Here is a 23015-nt window from a genome sequence, read left to right on the forward strand (position 1 = left end):
CACTGAGCTTGCTACCTCTCTTAAAGGCATATTTCTCATTCATTTTGTCTTTTACTTTTCCAAACTTGAATTATGTACTTTTGAACCATCACAATTTAATGGGGGATTTTAATGACGAGCTTAATCCACGTATATTAGTAAGGTGTTCTTGCATCTGATTGGCTGGGAGACTGTGACCTTATTTTGATTAGACTTGATGAATACACTCACTCATCAAGATCTCAGACAAGTACAACTATGAGCGTGATTCACAAATATGGAAGAGGTGATCTTGCATTTTTCATGGCTGAACTTGTCAACATTTAATTGACTCTGTTTCTGATCAGATTTGATGAAACTTAGTACATAGGCTCATATCGTGAAGGTATTCGATGAATTTTATTATGAGCGACATCTAAGGTTAATAACTAGAAGATCTTGATTCTGACTGAGAGAGGGTCTTAATAAATAATGAGAAACAACATTTTTTCTTCAAACTCAATACCTAAATATGTTAATCTCAAGCGGTAATAAACCTAACTCATTTATAAAACAATAATGAAAATGGAGAATTAGAGCAGAGTCCCTTTGTCTTCTTTGGAATGTCTTAAATTCGTTAAATAGGGCACACTGTTAATCAATATATCACATACAATACAATAGGCAAACTTTAACCATGAATATATCTGGAGTGTCCATAATGTTTTTTTTTAGTAAGAACTGGGTTAGTGTGATCAATAACATTTTCGTCTTGCCATCGATATATGTTTTCGAGCCCAATGAAACAGATAACCATGGTGATCACGAAACCACAATTCTACTTTTTCATCGTGTTTAGGAAACTGCCGTTCAGAGCAAGTAAGTAAATGTTCCATTAGTGGGTGTAGCCCATGTGAATTAAAATATACCACTGTGTTGTCGCAGGAAAAGTAGAAGAGAGGCCAAATGTGATCCTGGTCGACGACTGTCGCATGTGTTGATCACATAGACTTGAATGTCTTTTAAGGTTTCAATAGGTGTTTTACAGCACAGCAATGCAAGCAGGGTTATTTAGACACGAAGCAGCTGGAGTAATGTGCCTTGCACAAGAACACACCATGGTTACTAACCAAAGATAATCTGATATTAGGATGCAAACCCGCGTCCACTTCTATTGCAAGTCCTGCATGCTGGCCACGAAGCCACCCAGTACTGTTTTTGGGTAGTCGTATTTTGGATTTAGTTTTTAAGGCACGTCTTCCTTTAAGCTACCAAATACGTGATACAGAAGAAAACTATTTCCCGAAATCAAACCTGCACTTCATTTACTCATACTTATCTTGTTTTAAATGTACTTTGGGGATCCTGACATGTAAAAGCTCCACGTAAAATGTACCAGTTATTTGTAAACAGATCCTCTTGTTAATGTATTAACGAAATTTGAATATCTATAACGCATACTTTCTAGGGCTTGCTAGGAATATTTATTAATTTGAACTTTATAGCCCGAAGAGATGGAACATCAATGGCCGAGGGAACATCATCTAGTAACAAAGGGTGCTTTCGAGTGTCTGATTCTAGAGAGAATTGTGAGTATTTATATTTTATTAGAGACTATTATTAGATGTGGTGTTTCATAAACCAGTTTCGTATTTCTGATATCATATATACGTAATATCATGTTAAAATGTTACAAAGGAAAGGGGGCCCCGAGTGTCCGAGTGGTCTAGGGTTCTCGACTTAACAGATCACTTACGTCTCACCTCTACTCACCTGGGTTCGAGTCTCGGGCTCGGCCAACGTTGATATGCGATAAAGCTTGCTAATAGCTTCCCCTGGGTCGATGGATCTTCCCGGGGTTCTCCCGAGTTCTTCCTACACCAAACAAACTGACCGACATGTATGCTAAAAAAATGGCGTTTGAAACCAATAACAACAGCAAAGAGAAAGCACGTTTTGATCGAGGTTTCCAGAGTACGTCAACTTAAAATGCACATTTTCTTGGCAGTTTATTGAAAAAGAGTGGTTATATTTTGCCACATGCGAAATTGGATCTTGCAACTGTGCTTTGTAATATAAGATATTAATAAAACGCAGTGAATACTTTCCAAATTTTGCTCACAAAGACTTGGGAATATTGAATGTGTCCAACTACTCTGAAATATTTCTTTTTGAAATTATTGTCCATGTAGGATTTGATTTCCGGTTGAAATTTATGAAATGTCAAGCTTTCTAATATAACATTTTCTCCTAAAACAATAACAAAAATGTGCTTCCATTTACTCAAGCGTGTGCAGTTAAAGGATCACGTGTAACTTTAAACTGAAATTATGTATGTAGTTGTTTCATAAGGTAGAGTTTCAATTATCTCTTCAACTTTCTAGGGTACAATTATGTACTTTTTATGACAGGTTCCTTTTTATGTTTTAATTTAACGGAATTGTACATATCATATTTACTGACAATAACGCTTCCTCCATTTTCTTTTAAATATAAAAATTATACCAGCTGATGCGGTATACTTCGGAAACAAAATCTACATTATTTTAATTTATATTTCAGGATTTTCTAAGATTGCAGCACACGTCCAAGGGACCACCTGTAGATTTCTTGCAGTAAGTATGACTGGTACCAATTCCTTAGCGCGCGTTGATATTCAAACAGGTATTCTGATAGGACATTGTGATGTTTGTTTTTCAAGGGAAAACAAAAGTACTAAAATGTAGGGACAGATTGGAGTCCAAGGTACTCCTTGGGAAATCGCTGACAATTATTTTACTACCATCCCTATCAAACCCCTGTTTTCGGAAATCTCACATTATCCCAATCGGCCAATCCTACTCTCCTGATTTGGTATTTTGATTTCAGAGGATGTGCTATATGCTAAAAAATGAAATGCCAACATTTTAATTTCATTGTTAACAATCTTTTAATTCGATTAATAATAATAATAATAATAACAATAATAATAATAATAATAATAATAATCATACATTCATAATAATAATAATAATAATAATAATAATAATAATAATAATAATAATAATAATAATATCGCTGTATGTAACAGGAACTTTAATAAGCAGTGAATAAAACGTAAGCCATCGATAGTTGAATGAAATATGTTATAATATTTTGCACAAAAATACTTCTTTTTTCTCTGTCTGTCTGTCTGTTTGTCTGTCTCTCTTTGTCTCTCTGTCTGTCTGTCTGTCTGTCTCTCTCTCTCTCTCTCTCACACACACACACACACACACACACACACATACCCACACACACAAACACGCACACAAACATGAATAATAAACAGAATACATGTTTTTCATATAAAATTGGTTGCAGCTGACATATATCTTTTACGTTGGATATCCGGATTTCATATATGAATTTTCTGAATATAAATAAGGGCACATCGACTTGCGAATCTGCGGTTTATGAATTACCAGAGCATATATACGAATAAATAATTTTAAATACAGTATTTTAGTCTTAAATAGTTTATATTTGCAATTTTTACAGGTCGCTCGATTTATTTAAAGAATTTCCGTGTGATGAGCTCGTTTCGCATCCTGAATCTCTTCAGTTTAAGTACTATGGGTAAGTGAAATCAGAAAATGAGCGTATTTTTCTCACCCTGAATTGCTTCAGTTTAAGTACTATGGGTAAGTGAAATCACACCATGCGATGAATGTATTTATCACCATGAATCTCTTCAGTTTTAGTACTATAAGTAAGTGAAATTACACTGTGTGATTATTTCTCACCCTGAAATTCTTCAGTTTAGGTACTATAAGTAAGTGAAATTACACTATGTGATTATTTCTCACCCTGAAACTCTTCAGTTTAGGTACTATAAGTAAGTGAAATTACAGTGTGATTATTTTTCACCCTGAAACTCTTCAGTTTAGGTACTATGGGTAAGTGAAATTACAGTGTGATTATTTTTCACCCTGAAACTCTTCAGTTTAGGTACTATAAGTAAGTGAAATTGCACTGTGTGATTATTTATCACCTTGAAACTCTTCAGTTTAAGTACTATGGGTAAGTGTAATTACACTGTGTGATTATTTCTGACCCTGAAACTCTTCAGTTTAGTACTATAAGTAAGTGAAATTACACTGTGTGATTATTTCTGACCCTGAAACTCTTCAGTTTAGGAATTATGGGTAACTGAAATTAAACAGTGTGATTATTTATCACCCTGAAACTCTTCAGTTTAGAAATTATGGGTAAGTGAAATTACACTGTGTGATTATTTCTGACCCTGAAATTCTTCAGTTTAGGAATTATGGGTAAGTGAAATTACACTGTGTGATTATTTCTGACCCTGAAATTCTTCAGTTTAGGAATTATGGGTAAGTGAAATTACACTGTGTGATTATTTCTGACCCTGAAATTCTTCAGTTTAGGAATTATGGGTAAGTGATATTACACTGTGTGATTATTTCTGACCCTGAAACTCTTCAGTTTAGGAATTATGGGTAAGTGAAATTACAATATTCGCTTATTTTTCACATTAAATCACTTCAGCTTAAGTACTGTTTATAAGTGTCATCACACTTTGGATTCAACAGTGTTTTATTTTTATTATTTGGCATTTAAATTCATTAGGGAAGTAAATGCACAGCCAGAAGATGTAAAATAAAAGTGGTATAACATTTAGCGTAAAATACGATTCAGACATTTCTGTTATTATTCGTACTCCTTATTCTGTAACAGCCCAACATATAATGACCTATATCAGGAGTCAGTCTTCCCATGAGGTATCACATGACCTCATATAATACACTGTACTAATATAAAGAACAGGATTATACAAACATGACTATGTATGACGCATATTAGTTATATGTATTGCTCCGATCATTCATCCCTTATTACATGAGAACCTAATGTGTGTGCATATAGATGTTTGAAATGTTGTTGGCCACCGCTTATTCCTTCATTTTGAACTCTGTTTATCACAAGATAAAATCATAATTATTTATAAGACCTTTTCTCTTTTAAAATTGTAGGAAAGACATGATGATTGTCAAAGATACACACCGCACTCCCTGGATTCACATAGTGAAAACGGTAAGAATGTTGATTACTTTCATGGAAACTCTCAGCATACTACTTTGTTTATTGCTTACTCAATCGGAATGCGTTCGGCCTTTTTGTCTAATACTAGCAAAACACATCAAAGCTATTGTCTTGTTCAACCTGGATCTCGCGTGACTCTGAAAGTTCAACGCGACAAAATAGCCTGGTAAAGATCTATACAAACCTAAAGGCGTTTCTTATCTACTGTTGTGTCACATTTAGTGTGCAAGATGTTCGGTGTCAAAAAATGTTATTTTCTATCTCTACATGATTGATTCTATGCTTAGTCGGAAATAGCAAGAAAAAACGAAAGCATTTTGCATTTTTATATTCGATCAGGATGACCTGGCCGCGAACCTTTCAGTCGAATTTGTATCATGTACTAGTCCACTCAAAAGGTAGGAATTATTGTGCATGCACGATTCCTGCTGGTGTAGACAAGTTATAACACTCATGTTAAATCACGTACAGATCTCAGTCTTCCTTTAAAGAGAATTTAGCCATCATGAGTATTTTAATAAAAGTAGTCTTTAAATCAATCACTAGCATTTCCAGATTGGTGATAAGCGTCGTTTTAAGCGCTACAATGGTTTGCATTGACCTTTACCATATTGTGAGGAGCGTCATTTTAAGCGTACAATCGTTAGTTTAGATCTTTACCAGGTTTGTGTTAAGCGTCATTTTAAGCTTTACAATCGTTACTATAAACCTTTGCCAAACTATTTATATGCGAAGATCTCTTCTGAGATGCTCGGAAATCTGGTCGAACAAGGCAACGAAGTTATCGGACTAGCACCGGAGGGAGACAAGTGAAGTGTATTCCTATTGTTTGGTTACATTAAACGAAACCAGGCGTTAATTTCACCAACAGGACTTATATAGTCAGTGGCTTAAATTTAAGTCTTAATTTAAACTGGCAAATTAAGTGTCATAAGTCTAGACTTAACTTTAAGACTGATTTGGTGAAATTGGACTAATTATCTGTGGTTACGACTACCTGTTCATAAAAGAATAATTTATTTTGTACTTTCATCAGATTTAGAATGTAAGGAGGGCCAATCATTGTACACAACCGGCAAGGAAACATGTTATATATCACTGTATTAATTGAGTGAACCAGATTTTAATGCACCGAAATCTGTCCATAAGAAATAATTTTTTTCGAATTTATCTTGAGACTGGCTGACCAGTGAGCAGGTGTTTTTGTTTTCTTTTTTAATATCCAATCAAAAGCCTTCGAAATCCTTGACAGACTTGTTCTTTTTTTAATATCCAATCAAAAGCCTTCGAAATCCTTGACAGACTTGTTCTCATCCAGCTTAATGGCTTTTCGTAGGCCGACAACTCTGAGAGTGGGAATTTAACCCGTTCCAGAAAGGTTATTGTCATCAGTCATATAGTCATTTCATTCAAAAATGCAGCTTGGTACGTGGCATATAACTTACGCTTAATGTTTAACGTGATGGTCCTAGTTATTGCTTAATTAGCGAAAGTAACAGAATTGGTACAGCTTAACATATATTATTATATTTTATTATATGCTCATTTCTTTTCTCTGTCAATTTTGCATTGTGAAACTTGTGCAGTATTTTCCCATACTGCACGGCAACATATAGCACGACACGTGTCTAAAACTAGTATCATAATTTGAACTACTTTGTAAAGGAAGTATTCACGCTCATTTTACAGAGGCTTCAGATTATGTTATTATTGGAAGAACTAAACAAGCTGTTTTTGACCATTTGAAAGAAGAGATGATAAAGTTAACAGTGTGGACGAGTTTACTGAGTCATAAATGAAACTTTTAAACAAGCAAACAAATGAACGTGATATTCGCAGTGTTCACAAAAAACGCGAGAGACGCAATATCGAAAATGCCATTCTGATCACGTAAAGAGTTATTCAGGAGAAATCTTTGTATCTTTTCACAAAAAGAATAGCTCAGACTATGACCAGTGCTCTCTAGTGTCTATATAAATAGCATAGAAAACCATATTGAGGCCAATGGCTATCTCATATCTATCAGAGACATACCACTGTACAAATATTTCAAACACTAAATTCTAGAAAGAAAATGCTTCTAAAGAGTTTTGTTAGCAATCTAGGCGCCTCAGTAAATCCAAGTCATCACAAGCAGAAAAGCAGAATTTAGTTGGATCATCAGAAGAAAACAAAATCCATCCATTCCAGACAAACTGGAAAAGTTGTTTTAATTCGCATTCATTCGCAATATGACTCTTAAGTTTTTAAACTAATGACGAGCGCATGACGAAGTTCAAAGGTCGGTGGCAGTGCTATGAACGCATTAATGTTGATATTGTGTATTGACGAATCTACGGTTGTGTATTGCTTTTGTAATACGGCATAAATTCAGTTACTTTTTTCTTGTCGTGTGTTCTTTTTTGTTAGCAAGCCTTAGTTGGAAAAATGAGTGTATAATAAAAAGGTTGCTGCTTTTGTATGGGAAAATATGAACTCGTTTTCTCGGAGAAATACTTCACTCCCAAATTCGTGCAGAATCGCCCAGAAAAACTCGTTCATATTTCCCATACAAATGCAGTAACCTATAAATACCAAAACAGGGGCCTCATAAAAATAAAGACTTATGATTTTCTAAAACAATAGCTAGTGATGTAATATTACCAAAATAAATAATTTCAAAAGTGATCATATTAATTTTCTTATAATCTGAGTTTCTACCTTGATTACATGAAATTCGATTTTCCTCATTATGAAACATTAATAACCAATATCTTGGAAATTCCAGAATCCGTTCATTTTGATTATTTGAGAACGTTAATGGAATATATATATATATATATATATATATATATATATATATATATATATATATATATATATATATATATATATATATATATATATATATATATATATATATATCCATTAACGTTCTCAAATAATCAAAATGAACGGATTCTGGAATTTCCAAGATTTATATATATTCGTACCAACAGAGCTTTATGACTTCTTTGCATTACTTTGGTCTCTCTTTAGCCGTGTACAGCTATTTTCATACCCAATATTTCAGGGCACAGTGAGAGTTGTCCGGATACAGAATGTTTTGGATGTACACAATGATGCCTTATTTGCATCGCAGACTGCAGAGGAGCTTGGTTGTAAACGAACATTTAGTCATGCCAAATGTAATGTATATACCCAACTACCTATATACTCGGTTATAAGTCAAATCCAACTGCAAACTGCACAAATCCAGATCTGCCTTTGCATATGCAACAAAGACAAAGACACTTAACTGCACCAGGAGATCAAGGTCTCTGTTGGTTGCCGTTGTACGAGACTTATAAGCTAGTATATACAGTTTATGCCCTTCTATTCGGCAATCAGTTGCCATAAAATAAGTTTAAACCTATGTCTTTGATCGTTTTATGAACAGAAAGTAAAAATATCCTATATAGATGTTTTATATATGTAGAAAAGACATGCATATCATTTTATATGTATGAATTTGTGAAAGTACACTTTTAACTGGAAAATATTTCACAGGTTCACGTTGTAAACAGAGAGACAGTTGTATTGATCATAAGAAATAATAATGTCTTCATCATTATAACAAATTTCGTATAAGGTGGTCTAAAAGATTTTTGTTGTAAAATGCAGATGTTCATAACAAACGATGATCCAAAAGACTTGTCATGTTGCAAATGTTAAATACACACGATGGTCCGAAGGACTTTCTGGTTGTAAATGATAAAAACACATGATGGTCCAAATGACTTTTTGATTGTAAATGATAAAACACATAATGGTCCAAAGGACTTGTTTCGTTGCAAATGTTAAAAACACACGATGGTCCAAAGGACTTGTTTCGTTGCAAATGTTAAAAACACACGATGGTCCAAAGGACTTTTTGGTTGTAAATGATAAAACACACGATGATCCAAAGGACTTGTTTCGTTGCAAATGTTAAAAACACACGATGGTCCAAAGGACTTTTTGGTTGTAAATGATAAAACACACGATGGTCCAAAGGACATGTTTCGTTGCAAATGTTAAAAACACACGATGGTCCAAAGGACTTTTTGGTTGTAAATATTAAAAACACACGATGGTCCAAAGGACTTTTTGGTTGTAAATGATAAAACACACGATGGTCCATAATATTAGTAAACGATGGTCAGAAGGACTTGTTACCTTGTACATGTTCATACTAAATGATGTCTTCTACAGTGATGATTGGAACGTTAGAAAAACAGAGGAAGAATAAGCAAGCCAGTACCAATGCGGTATCATTTCCAGAGGTAATTCTTGTTTCTGTACAAATATTTCTACGATACAAGTTTTGCGGCTGTTTGAAATAACAGCTTGAATAAATATTAACTTATATCTTTTAATGACGACACTATGCATTTTCTTTTAAGGTTTGTCAGAATGATCTTACGTGAATTTTATTTACAATGTAACGATGAAATGAAAATAGTTTTGCAATCATTTTGATATTGGAGGGCAGTGTTAAATTTACAGTTTATGTTTATTTACATAATATAAAGCTAAATAGAAAACAAACTATACAATAAAGATACGTCTGTGTTTTGAGTAAAATGTATTTTCTTCATTTGGTTAACAATATAAGAGTAAATAGGACAGACAGAATCAAGATTTAATTCGAATTTCATTATTTACTACGTGTCGTCATAGAACCGAACCGATTTTTATGATATTGAAATACATCAAGAGCGATATACGAAACGTGCTATCTTGCCCAAATATGTATGATCGCCTTTCGATTTTTTAGAACATTTTTCCGTCTTTAAATTGTTTATATTAAAATGTTATAGTTATAGTTTTATATGTAAAGCATATTTTAAATTTAGCAATTGAATTTTGGGCTGTTGCCCGCGTGGAAACCAGAAATATTTCGTGTATAAAAACGAAATCAGTTCTTTTGCACGTTTTGCAACGATTTATCTCCTTAATGCATATATTCCTAAAATTGTGCATATTTATGATATTTTAATATCTCATTGTTGAGTATTGGTTTATAAATGCAATAATAGTCGCCAACACATTTTACAATGATGTCACCTTTAAAGAATTATGCAACAAAAGAACGTTTTCACTGTTGCCGGCGGCCACCTTCGCACTTTTACGTGGCAAAAAGGAGGAAAACGTATTTTAACGGCCGTTCATATCATAAATGACTTACGTAACTCAAGATCAATTAAAGTTTCTCTACACATTCATGAATAGATAATGTCATAGAAAACAAATATAATAACTGCGTTGCGATTTGACTTTTCTTTCCATATAAAACAAACGTGTTTTTTATATTTAAATCTCATTAGTCAAAAGTAACTGGTAATGCAGTATATTGCCAAAGCAGGAAATAGTAATTTATATATTTCTTATTTATCATGAGTCTATTTTCGTTTTACTTATATATGCCGAATCTATGATTCCACCAGATTACTCGAAGACACAAGCATTTAGCAGATTCAGGTTCTCCGAAATCACATTCGGCATCTCCAGAGGGCGAAGCACAAACAGAAGCCATGGTCATTAAACCGCAAAGAAAGAAACCCAAACTTATGAAGTCTCCAATTATAGGTAACTTACATTAATAAAATGTACGAAGCATGACACACCGATGACTGATTATGTGATCTATGTAAGTCTATATATATATATATATATATATATATATATATATATATATATATATATATATATATATATATATATATATATATATATATATATATATATATATATATATATATATATATATGTGTGTGTGTGTGTGTGTGTGTGTGTATTTATAAAGATTCAGAGTTTCTTTAGTTTTTGATTTACCCATGCTTTGTATTAATGGTATAGAAGTGCATTTCTTGAAACGACCGTAGATGTTACAGGTAGTCTCTATATACAGGTAGCCTCTATACACAGTTTTAATGAGTCGGAATGCTTCTCAAATATCAGGTTTCAAGACAGGAGTAAACGACACGGTGATGAATTTGAGGAACTTGTATGATCAACTGAGATAATAATTATGTTATTGCTCATTATCTGGGTCATTATACTTGTTATAACCTAGGAACGCATCAACAAAGGATCACTATTTATTACCTGGATTATGTATAGTACAAATGATTTACATCGCTAACAATCGTTCTGGTTGTGTATTTCTCAGTTGATCCATTCGGAGGGCGCAACAGTGCCAAAACACGCCCAACAAAACTTCCCGATATCATGGAAGATTCTCCAAATTACGAAAGTGAAAGCATAATGGTGAGGACGTATGGTTTTCTTGTTATGCTTATTATACTAATTAAATATGTACCCAATTTAAATTAGAATGTTCATCATAGAATAAACTAAACCTACATTCCAAACAATTCATTTATTTCAGATAAAATAAAATTTCACTTTAACATTAATTTACTAAGGTATTGTTGTTTGGCAGATTTGCTCTTGCAATATATCACATTACGTATCCAACACAATTAGATCTTGATACATTCTTTGCAAATCTATTTATCAGCAAAAGCATCCAAAAGTGTTAAGATACATCACAGATTAATGCATTTGATTAAACAAAAACAGTTACAGTTTATTTGCATCAATTTATAGGACGAGAAGAACACCAAAGAAAACGAAAAACCCTCACAAAATGGCATAGTCCATAAGGAAGAGAAGGAGTTTTTCTTGCCACCGATTCCAAACACCGAAAGTAAACGCAATGAACACAACGACTACCAACCTCATGGAACATACTTGACAAGGGAGAGAACTGATTTTGATCCCGTATACAGTCGAAAAGTTCGAAACGAGCCTCGTTTCCGGAAAGCATATATCCAACTCGACGTCCTTCGAGTGGGAGACATATTCGTAAGCTGATAATATTAATGTGTGACTGCGACGTTTGCAGTGTTCACTAACATTGCAGTTGAATTCTTGCTTCAGGCAAAGAGCTGTTACTGCATTTTGTTTTATGCCGTAAGGAACATCATTAATCTTTTTTTCTGAGATTTGATAACCAGTGAATAATGTTACTGCATTCGATGGAAAACATCATTTAAGCCAAAACATACAATTTATATATGTATTCAATTCAGGCTCTTTTTCTTGCGTAGAATGACAAAGTAAGCAGTTGTGATTCAACCAGTTCAGGGAAATGTTCTACTCAGTTTTTTCAGATGTAACTATTTTTAGCACATGCAGCATAGTAATAGCTGATGTTTTTTCCATAAGTAAGTTAGATATTCCTACTGCATTACGAGCTTGTAACTAACATTGTTGACTTTTATTTTATGAAAATGTTGAATAATTAAATACATATATAGGGAAATAAATTAGAGTAGTAACTTTTGAGTCCCTCGACTTGTTTTGCATTTATTAGGATTTCAGTAAAGTAATTCAGTATTATCCTAAATACACTTTCAGATCAAATCATTACAAAATAAGGTCACATAACTTAAGTTTGAGAGAGTTGTTTCTCCATATTTGACATAAGATAGTGTATCTTACACTTTATGACCCTGGTTTCATTTTTATATATTTTGGCAGACTACGCTCTCTGGTACACATGCCCTTTTTAAATTTAAGAATAATTTTCTCGTTTATTAACCTCTGTGAAAATCATAAATATACGATTTTAAGCAGTCCGCGTACTAACCTTTTTTCATTATATGTGAAATCAACTAAGAAAATTCTCTAACTGAGGAAGCAGCTGATGATACTGTATTCGTGTATTACAAGTCTCAAACATAGAAACTTTGCAATTCATTGCTTGATAATCGAATTGTTGTTTGGCCAAAGCAAAAACACGCAAACAAATTAAATGGAAATAAAACTATTTTTCAACATACATGAACTACGCATTACAATTTGTGTCCAGTAGCTTCACACCTGATCCTTTCCAAAATTATTTTCCTTGATTCTGTTTATAAATAGCTTGATTTCACATGTATCTCACAGTTTTGTGTTATTCATATAGAAAAGCCTAGTCAACTTTTCTTACAATTATACGAATCTTTCTAAATTTCGGACTGTGTGTCTATGGCATATATCAGTATTCCTCTTTTCTCTGAAGCTGTAAATAATTGGTGGTTATATCGAAAAAGGCGGGGGTGGGAAATCAAATAATTAAAGTCACAATGATAGCTTTTTTATGAAAATGACAGGGCTTTTCATAGAATCCTCAATTTTATTGAAACTCATCTTCGTGAAATGATGTCAAAAGACGCATAGAAATTTAAATATGAATATTTTCTGCAAGATTGTTTACAAAATAGTTCCTACTGGTCTGATGTATTCATTCACTAACAGCTTGAAGGAATTATACAGCCATTTTTTTCCATCACTTGATATGATTAATTATAATGGCACACATGACCTGCCAATCAATTGCTGAGACGAAGGATACATAAGACAAAATTTGAAAAGAAAAGGCCATGCTGTTGGGAAGCTGGTTCTAAATTAAGCAATAAATGTCACATAAGTATTGAAATTTAGAATTTGAACACGGGTAGGGAAGTTTAAAAAGGAACTTAAAACATATATAGATACCCACTCCACTTGAATCCATTTCTAGCAAGAATTTTGCATAACATATAACAAAGCTTGCTGCTTGTTTATTTTATATATTCAGAGGTTTGAAAAATCATATTGGCGTAGAAAAGACGTCATTTCCGAGATGAGAGTCAAATTGTTTTTTTCTTACTGTTTGATTCACGCATTTAATAATATATCGCACGATTGTATAATCTGGTTTTTGACTAATATTCGCCAGGGAATGGAAACTATAGCAGAATCTTTAAAGGCAAAAGCATCAGTGGAATCGGATGACACGGTATGTATTACTAACACATGCTATAACCTGACCAGACCTAATTGATGGCTTGACATTTTTTTAAGAATCTCTACAATGTTGAATAGCGAACTATACACAGTGGTGTGCATTCACTGTGCAAGTTATTACACTTTTGGATCATATCATTGTCATATATCAAGGCTGTTAGCACATTAGCACATTCGCGACTATTGGCACATCAACACATAAAAAATTGGAATTCATTCGAAATGCTCTATCCATTTTGGATTTGTGATATGATCTTAGGAGTATTTTGAATTGAATTCACAAGACGGTAAGAATTTAGAAAAAAAAATAGTTTTCACTTTGTATTCTAGGCAGATAAATTATTTGTTGACGTTTACCACATTTGTTGGTTTTCACTCTTTTTTCTGTTACTTAGTACTTTCTAATTTTTATTCTGTCATCCTTCTTTTTTCCTGGCAACAGGTTTATTCTGATAATTAGTCAACATATTGGGAATACAAATATTATGCTACATTTGATTCTATCGACTTTTAGAGTTAAATTCTGCAATTTTCAAGTAAAGTCGTATTATATCGTAAATCGGTGTACATTGATAGAGTTGAAACTTGTAAAGTTATAGACACTATCTACCGAGGTTTATTGTATACAGCTGCATAGTTTAGGGTAAATTTTGAGATGTGAGTATTTGACTAGGCCTACTTCATAATTGCTCGAGTCAAGGATACATTATATAATGATTTTGCTTGAAAAGAATTTTGATGTTGTTTTACAAAACAACAAAAACAACAGACAAACAAACATCCATAACGCTTTCAAATAATGATCTGCCAAATGACCAAAGACATAACTGTCAAATTGTATTTGAAAATAATGTGTCTTTTGCTACTTATGGTTGAGTACAAACTAGTTTAATGCAAACGGCCACTGAACGGATTTGAATATATTTTGAATTAAACAAATCATTCTCGTTCACAATTGCATGTATTCAGTCTGCAAGAACTATATATAATACAGAAAAGATATAATACAAACAATAACAACTACAGCGAATCAGTTTTAAAGTTCTCGGGTTCAGTTTTAGTGACAATAGAAAGTTTGTGAGAGGGAACTTTGGAACGAAACGGGCGCCCGCAAAGTTATAGTATAACATGGCATACATTTCTTTAATAGTAAGAAACTCGGAACAGAATTCAATATGGCAGCACTGCCAAACAATCTAATTCATTATCGGATCATCCTCTGTTATTTCAGTGACGCAAGAAAATGTGAATGATATACGTCGCGCACTAATTTTCAGAAGAATCATACATTTTGCTCGCCGGATATTGCAGAGTCAAGAACAGGAACAGTCAATATGTTTTGGACCACCTCGGCTATTTATACAATTGGATTGCCTGCCGACGTGACCTAAAAAATGCTGACGAAAGAAACCACCATCCCCTTGTATTCGCAACTTCTGTGTCAATCCTAGTTTCGTAAATAAACGAGGTCGTCCGAGCTATTGGCATACCGTCAAGGAATGATCTGTATGATTAGTCTCGAAGTTTTGAATATTTAATCCACTGAATTTGTGACATATGATCGTCTACACTGTCTGCGTACACATTATAAAAGTGCAGACTAGAAGGGTGACTGTAAAATTTATTTCTGGCAAATACGACTGTTTGAAAATACATTGATCTATATCTAGTTAATAATCATATAATAAAGTGAAACAAAGTCTAGGTAATGTATGAATCACAGATTTTGAAAAATAATTTTCTTCTTGTGTTCCAAACTTAATCCATAAATATACTTAAAGGACAAAACACGTGCAAATGAGTTGGAGAGAGTTCAGTGCTGAAGCCATTATCAGCCCACATTTCCCTTGTCATAAACTTTGCATTAATAACTAAATTCAACCCGAGGAATTTAAAATGTTTGATGCACTGTAGCTGTTATTATATGTACATGTATTAGTGTGTATTCTTAAAAAAAATCAGGCGTACTACAATGGATATTAGCTGTCTATATTTTCTCCACATTTCGATTTAAACTGACAAAATGAAAGCAAAGTAAAGATTTTGACAATATAATCGGTACAACTGAGGTCCTTTAAAGATCCCGTTTACTGCAAATGTTACTAGTACACACACAGACACACAGACACACACACACACACACACACACACACACATATATATATATATATATATATATATATATATATATATATATATATATATATATATATATATATATATATATATATATATATATATATATATATATAATATTTGAGCTGTTAAATATTAATTATGTATTTTCTAAATCTGTCAGGAAAGCTACAAAAGATATATATTAACGTTAGAGGCTTTTAGTCAATTAAAGATATCAGATTTATGGTGCATAATGTCCATGCATATCATGTTTTGAAGTTGCTCTTTATGAAATTTTAAATGTAAGATGTCCAATCCAGTTTTAAGGTTTAGGTGTCACATTTCATGCATTGATAACATCTTTCTTTTTTATCGTTTTTTATCCAATTTTTTGTGAAAGAACAAAGATAATAATTTTGATTTCTTAATTAAATTACACAGATAACAGCTGATTTTATTCCTTGTACTGGAAGGCTTTTCATGTGTTTGCATTTCTTGCAAGACACGGATGAAGATGAAATATTAAGTGAATCAAATATTTAACAAGTCAAGTTTGCTTGTTGGCAACCATCATCAACATTTTACGTTGTTTCAGTGTGCTGACAGTAATCAATATACAAAAAATAGTTTTGGTAACATCACCAAAAAATACTCCACATATACATTTTTGTGTATATCATCTTTTGAAAATGATGCTGAAATTGATTGCATTAAGAAGCCAACCGAGTGTACTATCATAATTTGTGCGAAATCACTTTTTGGTTGGAGTTGTAACATCATTAAAAAGTAAATGATAATGCTGTGATGAAACTGCACAGTCATAACGATTTAATGAGCTCACATACTTACGAATATACTGTTACATGATTTTAAAGAAAACTGAAAATTCTTTAAAATGTTCGAAAGACGCCTTCACGCTTTTAAAAGACATCGAACACGTTCTATGCTTTCTAGCTGATATATTACCCTTGGGAGTTGGAGGAGGACTCGTGGATTCATGGATGTACAATCAGATCAATGCACCCTCTTGCATATGACGGGACTAATCACGACAGGAACCCCAGTGGCTCAGTAGTTACCGAGTTGAACTTGCTACCAACATGGTGCAGGATCGAATCCTATGCTTAGATCATCCTAGATGGCTACTTTGTTGTGTCCTCGAGCGAGCAATATCACAATGGCACTAAATGACCTATATATGTTGCGTCGCCGTAAAACACCAAACTAAAATCCATATTTTATGCAGTTGCGTGTTTCCGTTTCATAATTCCCATTATCTCCATCCTTTATTAAAAACTATTTTCATTTTCCAACCCCTAAATTATGTTGTTGTCCGGAAATGGCATACACTGCGTAATGGTTGCTGCCATCAGTGTACGCTATATATTGATACTGTCTAAATAGAGAAATGGAGCTCAGAATAAAAATTTTAAACTTAGAAGCCACAATTGTATTTTCAAGCATCAGAGATTTATATGCAAATATGAAAAACAAAACAAAATTAAGCTAATTATAAAATTGTAATAAATCTAGATTTCTCAACAAAAAAATAATGTTCAGCTGAAGTTAAAATTGTTTTTTTTACTCGTGTTTTTGGCGAATATTAATTTTTAGCGTGATCTTTAAGACTGACAGACAGAAAAAATCATGGTCCTCTCTCTCTCTCTCTCTCTCTTTCTCATGTAGTATGTTAAGATCTTTTACGTGTATGTAGGTCGGTACCTAACTTGGAAACTTATTGACGAACTTCAAATGCTTTTTTTAAGATGGCGATAAAATATATTTTGATAGAATCCGAACCGCACTTAAATTAATAATCGTTTCTTTCCTGTCTCATGGTTCCTGTACTTATAGGACAAGTGTATTATTGTTGACATCAGAACATTGCACGTTAAAGATTAATCACTAAAAAAATCCATTACTTCGCTTTAATGGTTATGCGAATCATTGCTTTTTGACAGGGTCTTGAACACTTGGACCCTCCACTGGCATCAGAACCACCTGGGGTTAGTTTGGTAAGCTACTTTCATGCGTTTCTACTTCTATTCCAATACATTTTGTATAACAGTAGGATGTGAAAACGGTTTCGTTTAGAATGAAAGAAACAAGTAATTTTATTTGATCTAACTGCAATCGACATGTATATTTATGTCAAAAATGACGATAGCAGATTATATTATTGGATGATTACTTGAAAAAAGGTATGTATCTGTTTTCCATTTTTGAATACTTTTCATTTATTCAATTCACGCTACAAAAGTTAAAAAATCAATATGTGAAGAAATTATATTGTTCAGAAATGAGTTTTTTTAATTATTATTCCGCATGAGTAAATAGTATATAGAGATTCAGTATCCCCTTGAAGAACCGTAAATAGCTGGACGTTTAAACATGGTCTAACTGACAACATTAACGTCTGGCCTAACTCATTTATATTGACAGATAAGTGACGGTGCAGAAGTGATCAGAATTAGCAAGCGTTTCTTCCTTCAGTTTGCAAAGAATAATACAATGCTCAAAGTTGAAACTATGGTAAGTTCTATACTATCGATCCTCACAGAGAAACTGTCATGTCCGTTTTGTTTGTGTGTGGACCCCTTCCAGATTATCTAGCTATGATAAACTAACAGGCCTTTCGGATGGTCCCTCCGTATCGAAACGCGAAAAGGATTTTTGTATCTGTTTGATTCCCACCCCTACCCACCTTATCTGCAGTTGTGGCTATTTTTTTAAAAACAATCATAAAAAAGATTTATTTAAGGCATTTTCTTATTAGCACTACTCTTTCGTTTTGGATGGGGCGTACTTGTTTAGATTCTCGCTACCAACTTTGCATTCGTTCCGTCATGGTCTATAGTTTTTCAAGTCAGGGACAAGAAAATGCTATAATTTTAAACCAGCTATAGATTTCTTCCCGTGATTGAAAACCTGGCTATTATGTAGGCAAGGGAGATAACTGTGAAATAATTTCATATTTTAATGTCCTATTCCGGAGTTATTACCATTTATTATACTGTTATCACCATGTATACCATTTTGACTCAAATATTTGAATGCCAGCTGGTAAAGCAGTGCATACCATATGACTTTTATGTCGCCGAATCCGGTTGCCTTCTTTCACTAAAATTTTCTGTAAATGAGTAAAAACATTCGACTTAAGTTGAATATGTCTGTGTTATTTCTTTCTTTCTTTTTTTGCTTAGGTATTTAAGAATTATATTTTTACTCCTTATAACGTTTAAATTGAAATGCATCATGTTCTAATAATTTGCCCTTATACAGCGCATTATGAAACTCAGAATATTTTGTGTGGTTAAACGCCATTTTCTGATGTCTATTCATGGCGGCCAGCTTATCTGGTAGAAGAAGACCTCGGGAAGACCCCGGGAAGAACGACCAACCAACAGAAAGTTGCTGGCAATCTTTTCTTCTACCCACGATGGCCGAACTAAGGCTTGCGCCTACACCGGCGGAGGTGAGATGTGAGTCATTTCTAAAGGCGAGCGCCATTGACCACTCGGCTACCCGAGGTCCAGAGATTCAAAGTATAATGTTCTTGATTTTGTGATACTATGGTGTGGTTGTTTTATATTTTGTGGTCGTTGATCATGGTGATGCATGTTTTATCTGCAACTTGTCTTTAACGTGGGCCATTTCTTATATGTCCTTGTAAAGGTAAACTGTACAATTTACACATTTCATTAAGAATCCTCGTAGAATCTCTTTAGAATCATATAACTGATCGTGTTTGCTATCTTTTAAACAAACTGTGTTTGGGATTTTCATCCTTTGCTATAACATTTGATTTTATACACATATTCGTGAACCCTCTTGATGTCGTAATGCATTCATACTGTTTAACCATGGTAAACCTATTAAACAGCTTAATTTTACTCCCTTTGGACAGAATTAGTCATGAATTACTTTTTTATATTCAAGTGCGTCTTCAGGAAAAAAAAGAAAATGTAACCCTAATGAATGTGTATACTACCTATAAAGAATTATTGTATCATGGGTTTTACCGTATAAAATAAAACGTGTTTCAGATATTACATCTTCCAAATTTGCGTTATTTTTATGCTCAGTCTTGTAAAGGTGCAACGATTGTCCATGTTTTTATTTCTGCTATAAAAACAACTGTTCGATGAAAGATTCAGACCAAATCTAACGGTATTTTCTCCAATTTTACGCATAAATAAATCTGAATTTTCTTTTCAGCAACGGGAGTACATGAGTCCTGATGAAGCAAGGAGTATTTTGTATGAAAAAGAGACCTGGAACCAATATAAAAGTGTCCTGTTGCAAAAAACAGTTGAAAATTTAGCAAAGAAAAAGTTGGAGGCCTTATGAAAACACCAATTCCTAGTACATAGAGTGCGTATAATCTATGCACTAATTTTCAGTCTCCAAATAGATTATCGTTCTCTCCCTCACTTCAAAGGTAAAAAGGAGAAAAGCGACAGGAAGTTTATATATGAACTTGGCGGCTTTTGGCCATAACTTGTGGATTTCAAATGCAATACAAATGAACAAGAAAGAAATGAGATGTGTCAAATTCAGAGCGAATACGGCACAAAATTTAGCAAGGACGATTTAGCATTTCAGATGGCCTTATACTTATTTAATAAATCCTTTTCTTGCAATAATGTGTGAATATTGTCTAAAGATTTACTTATTACTTTGCTAGACACACACACATACATACATACATACATACATACATACATACATAGCTGGGACTCGGCTCAAACGTCTGAACTGTGATTGGTTATTGCTCATAAATTAGGCAATCAAACATAAAAAGTTCTGAGTTAAATGTGTTCTAAGATGATTGTTTATTGGTCATAAATTAGGCAATCGAACGTCAAAACGTTTGAGTTAAATATGTTCTAAGCATGAAATTGTTGTATAACTTCCAGGCCAAGATATTTTTGTTTGTCACAAGCACATACACAGACACAGACACACAAATCATGCAACTGATTATTGTGGAAACAGAATAGTGGCTTGGTGTTTGATAGCACAACATCACATGTAGGTTATTTACTGCCTTGGCAATTGAAGTAAAGTGCAATACGGTGGGCGACACCGTACTGATTTGATATCTGGACTTGAGCCCAGATCCATTCGTTTGCACATCCCGCACGTTTGCTACTTAGCTACCACGACTCCTAACGATAGTAGAATATGTATAGATTGAAATATTGAAGGTCACATATGTTGTCTCCATATAAATACTTATTATCACATTTTCATAACATAACAATTGTAGGCATTTCTTTTGTATTATTTTCCACGTGTTAAATATGCTTTGAATAATGCTTCGAAAGCATAAAGTATTTTCCTGTGCAATGTATTCAATGTATCGCATTACTGTTCCTTTTATTACTGAAGAACAATTTTTATGCTTGTGTGTGCACCAGTAGTCATGCGAAAGATATGTAATATTGTAAATGCATTTGCCAAAATAAATAAATGTTCCCTTTATTATACGACTTGTTTCATTAGCTCTCTACATTTTGTACAGCCACATACCATTAACATATGGAACTCTTCCTGATAAAGTGGATACTGACGATCTTTAGCCCGGTTTTGTGTGTGATGCAACATGATTTGTATCTCTCACACTAAATGTAAATCTTATTATTTTCTTTACCTCTCATGCAAAGGAAAACAAGATCTCTTTTGAATTTGAATGGGACAAACATAAAAGTCCATTTTATGCTGAAGCATATTTAATTTAGATATATTAAAGTTAACAAAACTATTTTATCATTTTCAAATAATATTTAAAGTTCAAATCGTCTGAAAGTTTACAAATGTATTGTTTTACTGACTGTAACTCATACAGCCACTGGATTTATTCAGTTAGACTGGGACTTAACAATGTAGACACGCACCAGTGTAACACGACTTGTACAGCAGAACCGCTTCGGTGGTCTAGTGGTTAGACTAACAAAAATATTACTAACAGCTGTCTCGCTTGGCGCTCAGCATTAAGAGGTTAGTGTTAGGACTGGTCGGCCTGATGTCAGGATAATGTAACTGGGTGGGACATCATGCTACGTGTCTGCGGCATGATGCCCCAATACTAGACATCACTATAAACTGCCACACTGCAGACATCGTAGCGAAATGACTACGTAAAAGATCCAAATCACACACACACTCACACACTTGTACAACAACTTGAGTTAGAGATAGATGAAAGTTTTCATAATGCGTTGATATGTGTAACAAGCATAAAAAACTTAGCCTGGGTGCATTGAGTTTATGTGATTAAACACCAGACATTCTGTAACGCCTCAGTAAATTGACACTAATGGATGGTGATGAATGATGTCTGCAGCAACCCTAATAAAATCGCCATTGCAATAATGTCTCTCCATGCGTAAGAAGAATTATACACCCTTAGCTGCTTAGCTGACTTCTTGTGAGCACAATTGCGGGGTGCAGTTTATATATATATATATATATATATATATATATATATATATATATATATATATATATATATATATATATATATATATATATATATATATATAAACTGTGTGCGTGTTTGCGTGTGTGTGATACTCTTTGCAATTGCCCATTAACCTACCTTCTCAACGCAGTCTTATTCTGGTGAATGCTCGCTGTAGGAAAGTTTTTATCTCAACGATTTGAAAGTCAAAAGAGAGTTTTTAAACAAAATGTATTCAATATGCTAGAAAAAGGGAAAGCCTTACATCGTATAATTTTAGCAACTGTACCTGCTCTAAAGCGAATTGTATTTTGTATATAAATCATTAACAGAACAACTGTGGGTATAAGTGTTCTTGTCGTTTTCTTTTCACACAATACAGTTATCATATTTTTGTCATCAAGGATGATATTAGCCACATTTACATCGATTCTTGTAGAGTGTTCTGAAAGTAAGAGCTTTGTCTTTCAAAAAGGAAATTTCTAACGAAAAATAAAAACTGTTCCTTTGCTCGGAAGAGGCCGCCTACCTTGATATCTACTACAGA

At 33.5% G+C, this 23015-nt stretch overlaps 1 protein-coding gene across 5 annotated transcripts in view; it reads left to right on the top strand.

Moving 5' to 3' along the window:
* Positions 1-21490, top strand: part of LOC149798150 (uncharacterized) — an 88939-nt gene extending 67449 nt beyond the window's left edge. For 4 of the 5 annotated variants that reach the window (XM_089963256.1, XM_089963255.1, XM_089963257.1 and 1 more), the window contains 13 exons: positions 1464-1547; positions 2521-2573; positions 3478-3555; positions 4974-5034; positions 8096-8210; positions 9256-9326; positions 10491-10632; positions 11216-11313; positions 11656-11913; positions 13817-13876; positions 17964-18017; positions 18445-18534; positions 20221-21490. In XM_089963256.1, the coding sequence (XP_089819382.1) occupies positions 1464-1547; positions 2521-2573; positions 3478-3555; positions 4974-5034; positions 8096-8210; positions 9256-9326; positions 10491-10632; positions 11216-11313; positions 11656-11913; positions 13817-13876; positions 17964-18017; positions 18445-18534; positions 20221-20352 (1296 nt within the window). In that variant the 3' untranslated portion in view covers positions 20353-21490. The remainder of the gene's footprint in view (positions 1-1463; positions 1548-2520; positions 2574-3477; positions 3556-4973; positions 5035-8095; positions 8211-9255; positions 9327-10490; positions 10633-11215; positions 11314-11655; positions 11914-13816; positions 13877-17963; positions 18018-18444; positions 18535-20220) is intronic. The other variant, XM_089963254.1, reaches the window with a different exon arrangement.
* Positions 21491-23015: the final 1525 nt, after the last annotated feature.

Source organism: Sinohyriopsis cumingii, chromosome 6 (genome assembly GCF_028554795.1).
Source record: "Sinohyriopsis cumingii isolate HCF-2022 chromosome 6, ASM2855479v2, whole genome shotgun sequence".
Classification (NCBI taxonomy): Eukaryota; Metazoa; Mollusca; class Bivalvia; order Unionida; family Unionidae; genus Sinohyriopsis; species Sinohyriopsis cumingii.